The sequence below is a fragment of the Henckelia pumila genome, chromosome 2 (genome assembly GCF_033568475.1).
Source record: "Henckelia pumila isolate YLH828 chromosome 2, ASM3356847v2, whole genome shotgun sequence".
Classification (NCBI taxonomy): domain Eukaryota; kingdom Viridiplantae; phylum Streptophyta; class Magnoliopsida; order Lamiales; family Gesneriaceae; genus Henckelia; species Henckelia pumila.
This window is the reverse complement of record NC_133121.1, coordinates 162,870,495-162,881,570: the sequence shown is the minus strand read 5'-3', so window position 1 is coordinate 162,881,570 and position 11,076 is coordinate 162,870,495. Positions and strand designations below refer to the sequence as shown.

Here is an 11,076-nt window from a genome sequence, read left to right as displayed (position 1 = left end):
CTGAAATCATAGATTCTCCACCTTCCAATCCTGGAACAGAACCACATGTTTCTATTGAACGTGATCCGGGAAAGAGAAAACAAATCTATGAATATCTTATAAATGAACGAGACCAATTTCTACGAGCTTACCTAAATGCTGGACCATATCAACCGAAACTTTTGACGTATCAACAGACGCAATTTGGTAAGCAAACACGTAGATTCCAAGAACACTGATATTGTAAGTTTCGGTGGTTAGAATACTCTTCTTCAACAGATAAGGCATATTGCTTTTATTGCTTTCTTTTTCTTACCGATCCCACTCAACCAAATCTTTCATCATTGGCTATCAATGGATTAAATAGTTGGAAGAGAGTTTGTAATGGAGATAAATGTGCATTTCTCACTCATGTTGGCACCTCATCTTCATCGCATTATAATACATCATTGAGAAAGGCTGAAAGTTTAATGCAACCATCTCAGCATATCGACAAAGTAATGATTGCTGTATCAAGTGAGAAAATTCAGAAAATCGTTTGCGTCTTAAAACCACAATTATAAGTGTTCGGTGACTCGCACTTCAAGGTTGTTCTTTTAGGGGTCACAATGAATCATCTAAGTCATTGAATCGGGGGAATTTTCTTGAAATGTTGGATGCTTTTGGATGAATGAAGCCAATAGAGTACGACAAAAAATTCGAAGTGAAATTGGAGATGCAAGCTTTTGTATTGTTGTTGATGAAGCACAAGATGAATCCAAACGTGAGCAAATGGCTCTTATCTTGAGGTTTGTGAACAACAGCGGGATTCTGACAGAACGATTTTTTGCAATCAAAAGTGTTAGTGATACTACCTCACTAACTCTAAAAAAATGTTGTCAGTGATATTCTTGTTCATTACAACCTTCAAGCTCAGAACATGAGAGACCAAGGTTACGATGGGGCAAGTAATATTTGGGGTGCTTGGAATGGACTGCAGGCTTTATTTCTCAGAGATTGTCCATATGCATATTACGTACATTGTTTTGCTCACAGATTACAATTAACATTGGTTTCAGCGACAAAGGATGTCCGAGATATTTGAGATTTCTTCTCTCATCTGGATAATGTTGTTAATATGGCGACATATTCTCCCAAGCGCATTTGTGAGTTGCAAAGTACTCAAAGAAGAGAAATAGAGCATTTGCTAGAAATTGGAGAACTTGATTCAGGACGCGGGGCTCATCAGACTGCTAAGTTGCAACGAGCGGGGGCAACTCGTTGAAGTTCTCATTATGACTCCGTAAAGAGTCTGATAGATATGTATGGTGCAACTTGTAAGGTGCTTGAGAATCTAAGTGAACATAGTCCGAATACAAGTTCTTAGGCTGAAGTTGGTGGCATCTACAAAATACATAACAAATTTTGAATTTGTCTTTGTCTTACATTTCATGCGAAGGATTTTGGCCATCACTGATGTTTTTGTGTCAGGTCCTCCAGAAGAAATCTCAAGATATTTTGACTAGAATGAGATTTGTCTACACAACAAAAAATGTTCTTCAAGCTTCGAGGGAAGATGGTTGGGAATAATTTTTACAGGAAGTGACAACATTTTTCTCAAAGCACGATGTTTACGTACCTGACTTAGGGTCGGTCGTTCTCGTGGGCGAGAGTATCCTACAGTTTGAGCATCATTATCATTTTGGTGTTTTCAACAAAGCAATAGATTTTCTTTTGATGGAGTTACGTACAAGATTTAATGAGACTTCAATAAAACTCCTTTCTCTCAGCTCAGCATTGGACCCTAAAAATTCATTTGAATCATTCAACATAGATGATATTTGCAAGCTTGCAGAGAAGTTTTACCCTCAAGATTTTACAAAACAAGATATTTATTCCCTGAGAATTGAGTTGCAACATTATCAAAGAAATGTGATTTTTGATCGTCGATTTCAAGTATCATCTCTTTCTGAATTATGCCATGAGTTGGTTGCAAGTAGGAGATCGGAAACTTATGTTATGCTAACACGCTTGATTTATCTTGTGTTGACACTGCTCGTATCTACTGCTACAGTTGAAAGAGCCTTTTTAGCAATGAAACATGTCAAAACGGCAATCCGTAACAAGATGGAAGATGGTTTTCTTGCATGATTGTATGATCATTTACATTGAGCGGGAGTTTGCAATGAATATAGATGTAGATTCTGTTATTGACGAATATTATTCTATAAAACATCGTCGGGCACCGCTTAAATAGGTAAAGTTCATTTATTATTTTCTAATTTTTATATCATATGAATTTTTTTTAGGCATTGACTTTTGAAAAAATTTAGCCATCCCTTGTTTTTCTGGCTCCGCCCCTGCATAGCTTTATAGCAACCAAACAAAAGAAGTCGATAGATTTTCTAAAACTAGATAAAACTGTTGAAATGTGTTTTCAGAAGCAAAATTATCATCCAAAAATTGAAAAACTACAAGTATCTCAGAGTTTATTTTCAAACTTAATCACATATTAGTAAGTAGCATGAATTGAAAATATTTACAATATTCTTGTCTTCATATTATCTTGATTTAACTAATTTTGTTTCAAATTAAATTACTCATATACGTGTTTGTCACGTGCAACACACCTGCTTTGTTCCTAATTTACAAAATTATATGCACGCAAATATGGATATATTTTATGGATTGCTTCCAATCAATATTTGTTTTTCCGAATAGAAGAAAAAATTTTGATCACTACATAAGTAGAATATAATTTGTGGAAAAGTATAATTTTGGTCTTGCTAATTTTGTCATTTTGTGATTTTGGGTTTTCAAGTTTTTATATTTAAATTTTAGTCCAGTAGGTTTCGATTTTTGACAATTTTAGGAATTTTTTGTCCAAATGTTGATCTGACACTACACGCGTCAAATCCACATCATCGTTGCATTGATGTCACATCCTAAAATTGAATTTAACAACATAGATGAACGAAAATGTAAAGAGACGAATATGGTTGAGTTCAACCTAACATAAGGGTTTTACTATAATCATAAATCCAAATTACAATCAATTTTCCGTATAATTTGGTTGATTCAAAGTCATGCAATTATATTGGTTTTCAATTAATTGATCTAAAAGCTACTATGATCATTACATTATTTAAAGCATGGAATTCAATGTTTAGAAACCTACAAAGACCGGAGTTGAGATTGAGTCGGTACAAATGAATCAAGTTAACAATGGTCAATGGGAAAGCCAATTTAATTTCTATCAATAATACTCATTACATGTTAAGCAATGAAACATATTTTTCTTTCCAAAACATTATAATCAATATATAATAGCTGACGTGTGTGTCTTTATTTCCAAAACTTTATAATTGCTCCTTTCTACTTTTAGCTAAGAACTTGTGTTGGATTTATGCTTTTCAATGCGTACTAAAACTATTGTATGGTGTGCTTGTTAGAAACTTAAATGTGTTTCTCAATGTGTATCAAAGGCTCGTAAATAGAATGCTAGGCGAGATTGAATGATAGGTTCGTAATAATTTATAAGTTTGTTATCATATTCCTCGTGTTCTTGATTTTTAATACGCTTGATTGTTGATTTTTGTATTATTTTGCTATATGAGCAAGTTTAATGGGCTTGGAGCACAATTTACACTGTGTTTGGAATTCCGGATTTACATGAGATTTGGTGGAATTTGGAATTGAAAATACAGTTTTAGTGTTTGACAAACCAGAATTTTAAAACGGGATTGGTATTTGATGAGATTTCATTTAACTAACTAAAATCCTTATAAAACTGATCGGATTTCATGCGATTTAGATTTATAAAAATAATTAAATTATTTTTAATAATAAATGTATATACGTTAGTTATAAATTTTAAGTTTTTTTCAAATTTTTTTTTTTTACAAAATATAATTTATATAAAATTTATATTATCAAATTCCAAAATATATTTTAACTTGATGTCAAACACCAAAATGAAATTTCAATTCCATGTATTTAAAATCCAATTCCAAATCCAAATCCAAATCCAAATTCAAATTCAAATCCAAATCCAATTTCAAATTTTATTTTTTAGGCATCCAAGCACACTTAACTTAAAAAAAATGATTTTGACTATATTTGGAAAACACAAAATGAAACTTGGAGCGAGAACAAAACAAAAGAGTAATGCTAGTTGTACACTTTGGTTTACACCCTTATTAATTATAAAACTTTCCTTGATTAACTATATATTTATTTTTTATCATGAGTATTTTTGCAATTAATGAATGAAATAAGATAAATTTTAAATAAGAGTGTAAACCAAGGTGTACACAGTGCATGATGTATAGCTAACATTTTTCGAGATAATTTGACTTTTAAGGCATGGACACGTCTTAATGGCAGAAACTGAAGGCAGTCATTAATTAATAATAACAATAGAAAAGCAATAACTTCTTTTATCTTAGTTATGGTAAGATTTTCCGGAGTCTAGCTAAGTTTCAGTTTGTTTACAATTACATGCATCATCAATTGAAAAGGGCTTGAAGAAGAGTTATATATTTAACGGAACAAAACTTCAACCAATCTGGTGTTTCCAAATGCAACTCAAATGTGGACGCAAGGCTAAGTCAAGCAAATTAATTGGAAGCAATATTAATTAAATTGTTTATATAATAATGTATTTACCAAAAAAAACTAGCAATAGTACTCATTCCATGGTGATGGAGTTGCTAGCGTTAGGCCTTTTGTTCTTGTATTTTGCCGCTACTTCGGCGACTTTCTTGAGCAATGAAACTGATTTTTCGGCTCTGCTAGCTTTCAAGAACGCCATAGATGACGATCCATTGGGGACTCTGAGATCATGGAATGAGACTTCACACTTTTGTGATTGGGAAGGAATTTTGTGTAGCAAAAGGCATCGAGGCCGAGTCGTAACCATTAACTTGAGGTCCCGTGACCTTGTGGGATCCCTCGCACCCCATTTAGGTAATCTTTCTTTTCTCAGAGAGTTTGTTTTACAAAACAATAGCTTCTATGGTGAAATCCCGCAAGAGTTTGGTCGTCTGAGGCGGCTCCGGTTTCTCGAGTTGAGTAACAATTCTTTCAGCGGAGAGATACCAAGAAACCTGTCCATGTGCTCAAATCTTTATTACTTGAATTTGATCGACAACAAGCTCACAGGAATCATTGTTCCAGAACTCGGTTCTATGTTCAAACTTGAAGCTTTAGGCTTGTCCGTAAACAATCTCTCCGGAACTATTCCGCCATTTATCGGCAATCTCACCAATCTTAGCAGACTATCTCTGGCATTCTGTGGGTTGCAAGGAGAAATCCCCGAGTCACTCGTCCATCTCCGGAGCTTACGGTTGATGAATTTAAGGAACAACGAGTTGACTGGCGGAATCCCATCTGGTTTATATAATATTTCAACTATATCTTATTTCGTAATGGCCAACAACAGACTCCAAGGAAACATTCCTTGGGATATAGGCTACACACTTCCGGAAATGAGGATTTTTCATTTGGGAATGAATGACTTTGATGGACCCATTCCACTTTCATTCTCAAATGCCTCCTTTCTTGAAACATTATTTTTATCTTCAAACAGATTTACAGGGCAAAATCTGAAGTATTTGTTCAATCGGCTTTCGTCTCTTCAACGGCTCTCCATTGATTCTAATAGTATGGGGGGAGATATTAGCTTTATTTCATCTTTGACAAATTGTACTAACCTTCAAGTGGTCACTGTAAACTATAATCTTTTCAGTGGTTTGTTGCCAGACTCCATTTCCAATCTTTCAACTCATCTTAGAACCCTGTGTATAACAGACAATCGTATACATGGCAACATTCCTTCAGGCATTCAAAACCTTATTGGACTGAGGCGAATCACTTTGGATGGCAATTTTCTTGAAGGTCCAATTCCTTCAGGCGTCGGAAAACTCAGTAAATTACAAGAACTTCACCTGGAAAGAAACCAGTTGACAGATGACATGCCATTTTCTCTTGGGAACTTGACATTGCTGAACCATCTTGACCTGAGCTATAACAGTTTGAGAGGAACGATCCCTCAAAGTCTAAGTAATTACACCAACTTGCGATACTTAGACCTTTCGTTTAACAGTCTTGTGGGCGCAATACCTCGAGACATTTTTAGCCTTTCATCTGTTTCGGTTTCTTTTAATTTGGCCCGCAACACCTTCACGGGGTCTATTCCACAAGAAGTAGGTTCACTGATTAATCTTATAGACTTGGATCTGTCTCACAATAGATTATCAGGAGTTATGCCTAGCACTTTGGGAAGTTGCATTGTTTTGGGACGGCTTCATCTTGAAAGCAATTCTCTTGAGGGAATTATACCATTTGCACTTCATGCTTTAGAGGGCTTGGAAGACTTGGATCTTTCACAAAACAATTTATCAGGGCTCATCCCAAGTTTTCTAGGAAATGATGAGTCAAATCTGAAGAATTTAAATCTGTCCTTCAATAGGCTGGAAGGAGAAGTGCCGACACAAGGAATATTTCAAAATCAAAGCGCGATTTCATTGGAAGGAAATGAGTATTTGTGTGGAGGTTTGGCTTTCTTAAAGCTTCCTACCTGCCCATCCAAGGAGAAACATTTATCAAATCTATTGAAAATATTGATCCCAGTGTTGGTTGCAGGAATCATTTGCCTAACACTTTCTTGCATCTGCATATTCTTATATAGAAGAGGAATGTTAAAAAAGATTCATTCTTCTATGCCATCACTTGAAGAAAAGTTTCCAAGGCTCTCTTATTCACATCTGTCAAAAGCCACCGATGGATTCGCTGAAGCTAATTTGCTTGGGTCTGGCAGGTTTGGTTCTGTATATAGAGGAATACTTGATGACAAACAAATGTCAGTGGCAGTGAAGGTTCTCAATCTTGAAATCAAAGGATCTTCCAAAAGCTTCACGTCAGAATGCAATGCAATAAAAGCAATAAGACATAGAAACCTTTTGAAAATATTGAGTGCTTGCGAAAGCATAGACTTCCAGGGGAACAATTTCAAGGCATTGGTTTATGAATTCATGGCTAATGGAAGCTTGGACAAATGGTTGCATAATGATCGTGTAGAAATTGAAAGTGGCAGCAGCAGAAATCTTAGCATAACTCAAAAATTGGATATTGTCATCGACGTTGCATCTGCGGTTGAATACTTACACCATGGCACCAATTTCATAGTCATTCATGGTGATTTGAAGCCAAGCAACATTCTGTTGGATAAAAATATGACTGCGCTTGTCGGCGACTTTGGATTGGCAAAAGTGGTTTCGAACATGCATCCAACATACGAAGGAAGCAGCAGCTCGGTGGCAATCAAGGGTACCTTCGGTTATATTCCTCCAGGTATGTATGGAAGCCTTCATTTATCAAATTCAACGAAATGGAAGATTTTCTACTTCATTATTTCAAATATTAGGAGACTATCAAATGTCGGTAAGTTAATATTGCAAAATGGGGAAATAGTTAGAATGGAATTTTCTTCTATGATTATAATCTTAGGCGATGTGCTCGTATTCTCTTCTATGAAGGAGAACCACTTTATTGTATTTGCAGAGTATGGGATGACCAACTCCATGACAATGCAAGGGGATGTATACAGCTTTGGGATTCTTGTGTTAGAGATGTTCACCAACATAAGACCAACAGACGATGCCGCACTTAATGGTCATTTGAGCCTCCACCATTTAGTGAACAACGCTTTGCATAGCCAAGAGATGAATAATATTGTGGATCAAATCATTTTGAATGAAAACACTGATCACAACAAGCAAATCAAGATCAAGAATTATCTGAACTCTGTTCTTGAAATTGGGGTAGCATGTTCGATGGAGTTGCCCAAAGATCGAATGATGATGACTGATGTTGTCATTGAATTGGACAAGATTCGAAAGGCTTATTTGGCAGAATCATGATCACTGTGAAGAAAGCTTTTGGTTTGCCATTTCATGTGTGCGTCTTTCTTTCCAAAACTTTATAATTTTTCCTACTTTCTACGTTTAATCAAGAAATTGAGTTGGATTTATGCTCTTAATTTGTGAACTTGATAGAAGGCTAAGTTTGATTTCTGCTTCTCAATATGTATTAATTAAAGGCTCGTAGCATAGAATGTGTGCGTCTTTCTTTCTAAAACTTGAATTTCTTATTCCAATCACAAATGGGTTAAGAAATGGAAAGTAGAGTCTAAACGAAATTCACAAGAATGGTTAAACGTTACCATGAACGATTATAAATAGTTGCTAAACAAACTCATTGAGTAGTCGCCGTTGTGTTGTTTAAAAGAAATTAAACTTGGGTAGTGTTTAGAAATGCTTCAAAAAATGATTTGTACAGGACTAGGTACCTTAATACATAGCTTAAAAAAAAAAAAAGTACCTTATTACATTTGTTTTCGACTTTTTTTTTATTATTTATTTTCTTGGATTAGCATGTCATAATGCTATCACCCATGTGAAATACCAGGTTTAATGACAACCTCTTGTAAAATTTTTTTGAACTAATAATAACCCCATGTGATTTTTGATTTATAGCATACACACCCTAACTCATAATTTAGTCAAATAAAAAATGAAAACGAAAAAATTACCCCTTCTTAAATAAATAATTAAATTAATTTTATTTATAATTTTACATTTTATTGAATAAAATAATCAAATTTTAATTAAATAACCATGAAGATTATATAATTATTATATCTTAATATTAGTTATACGATAAATATATTTTAATTGTAAATTGATTTATTGCATTAAATTAAGTAATAAGTTGAATTGTATTTTAAATAAATTTAATATTTAAATTAATTAAAATAATTCCATAAATAAACTTAATTGGAAATATAATTTAATGCATTGATATTTTAATTTCAATGTTAATAAGGGGTGATAGAAGAGTTCATAATTATTATTTAAGAATAGTTTAGATGTTTTTTTATATAAAAAAAACTCGGATATTTGCAACTAATAACGCATGTAGTACAAAACTTAGCCGAAGGGGTGTGTCTGTGCTATAGATTTGGTGTGAGAACCCGAAATTTCAGTAAACTGAACGAAGGTAAACTAAACTGTAAATGAAGGTAAACTGAACTGAGGAGGTAAACTGAACTAAATTAAGGTGAGCTGAACTGAGATGGGCTGAAGAGAGGTAAATTGCAATGAGGTAGACTAAATCGAGGTAAAATAAACTGAGGTGGACTGAACTTACCAGTTGACCAAGACCAGTCCAGTAGCTAGACTAAAATCCCAGAAGACAGCTGCTCCAGAGTTGTAACTGGTGCATTAACTCAGAATTATGGAAAATAATGGCAATTAATGAGGAGTCTAACAGTCAGATTTATCTCTATAAATAACACTCAGATTTTTTAGCAAAAGTTACACAATATTTTGAGCAAATCACACGCAAAAGTGAGTTTGAGCATTCAGTTGAGAGTTCAGTCGACCAAAGAGAAGTGCTAAGTCGGGAAAGGGCAGAGTTTTCAAGACCAACCGAAATTCAGTTTAGTAATCTACTGTAAGTGACACTACAAGAAAATTGCAAAACGACAACGGATATTATCCGTTATCGTAGGGGGGATTAAAACCGTTGTAACTGGGGGCGTTGTAAAAAGCGTGCCCTATAACAACGGTTTATATCCGTTGTCGTAGCCATCCTACCACAACGGTTTTGCAACAGTTTGTAACCGTTGTCGTAAGTCTCCAAAGACAACGGTTCTGCAACAGTGTAAATCCGTTGTCATTGACTATTTAAGACAACGGTTTTGTACAGTTTATATCCGTTGTTGTTTATGGCTTTGGACAACATATGTGAAATTCAGTTTAGCCCAGAAATCCTTCGGAACAGAGTCATGCTCACTCGAGCGAGCGAAGCGAGCCCAGAAATCCTTTTTGAAAGAAAAATTGTCAGAATTGTGTCATATGGCAGCATTACAAAAGAACTACAAAAAAAAATAAGGGGTATAGATAAACGTACACCTTTATGTTGTAAAGAAAATGATCTTCCAACGATCATTGGAAACAGATCACAGGGATTTAAAAGGAAGAAATTCAGAAATAATCCCTATAATAAAAGAATGAAAAGTTCTTGGAAACCAAGAACATTTTGGTCCAAACACAAGGCCAGATCTTATAGATCGGGTAGAAGAAGTGGACCTACAAGAACATCTCCAGCAACAGGCTCTTCACAAAGCAGGGGAAGAACACCATCAAGAAGAACTTTCAGAAGAACTCATACAAGAGAAAGTGAAAGTTTCAAGGATTGCAACTGCTGGAAATGTGGAGCAAGAGGACATATATCTACAAATTGTCCAGAAAACGAGAAAAAAAGAGTTAAACTCTTTGAAGCAACACCGGATATAGATGATGCGGTCTTCTTTCAAAATCTAGTCCAAGTATATCAATTTTAGGATATCCCATCAGATGAAAGCATATACGAAGAAGAGATATTGTTTAGTCAGGAAGTTTCTGAGGATGAATCAGAATCAGAATCAGAGTAAAGAGGAAGTGTTTCGGCATGAAACACATGAAAGTTTGGTTGGGTTCTTTAGTCAAACCACGATATCTCATAATATGGTCCAAAGAATTATGAGAGAAAATCTAACATTACAGAAGTACCAAGGATTTTCGGCAGGACAAGTTGAAAGAGTCTTAGGAAACCTAGGGCTAAGAAAAGAAGACATAATTTGATTTATAAGGTATCCAGAAGGGAAATGGCGATCCCTATGGAATTAACCAGTAATCAAATTGAGATGCAGTTAATTCCCTTTGAAGAAATTCGAGAGGAATTACAGAAATTAAAAGCAAAAGTAGCAAATACAATGTCTTGGATTCATATTGGAGCAATCCAGATTATGATCAAAGCTACTTTTAAAGAGGGAATAGATTCACCCATAGGTATCGTAGTATGCAATAAAAGAATGGGGAATATACAAGATGCGGTTCTAGGAACTATCTCAGGAAATTTGTGTGCAGGAAAAATTGTGGGAGTTATCTATCCAAGAATAGCCTACAATTTAGCTGATAGAGATTTTATTCGAGCCTTGACGTTGCATCAAAACTTCAAAGAAAAAAGACTAATGAAAAAAGGTAATAGGCCATATTCTATTACGTATCAAAT

General features: G+C 34.7%; 1 protein-coding gene across 1 annotated transcript; it reads left to right on the top strand.

The window, feature by feature from the left end:
* Positions 1 to 4,965: 4,965 nt before the first annotated feature.
* On the top strand, positions 4,966 to 7,985 carry LOC140884090 (uncharacterized). The gene is made up of 2 exons (XM_073290756.1): positions 4,966 to 7,311; positions 7,522 to 7,985. The coding sequence occupies exons 1-2, from the start codon at positions 5,073 to 5,075 to the stop codon at positions 7,878 to 7,880; spliced, it is 2,598 nt and encodes an 865-aa protein (XP_073146857.1). The 5' UTR covers positions 4,966 to 5,072; the 3' UTR covers positions 7,881 to 7,985.
* Positions 7,986 to 11,076: the final 3,091 nt, after the last annotated feature.

Bases quoted from the DNA above. Each gene is read 5' to 3' on its own strand.
- LOC140884090 (XM_073290756.1), top strand. From the start codon at position 5,073: ATGTGCTCAAATCTTTATTACTTGAATTTGATCGACAACAAGCTCACA. The intron at 7,312-7,521 runs GTATGTATGGAA...TTGTATTTGCAG, and splicing joins CTTCGGTTATATTCCTCCAG to AGTATGGGATGACCAACTCC.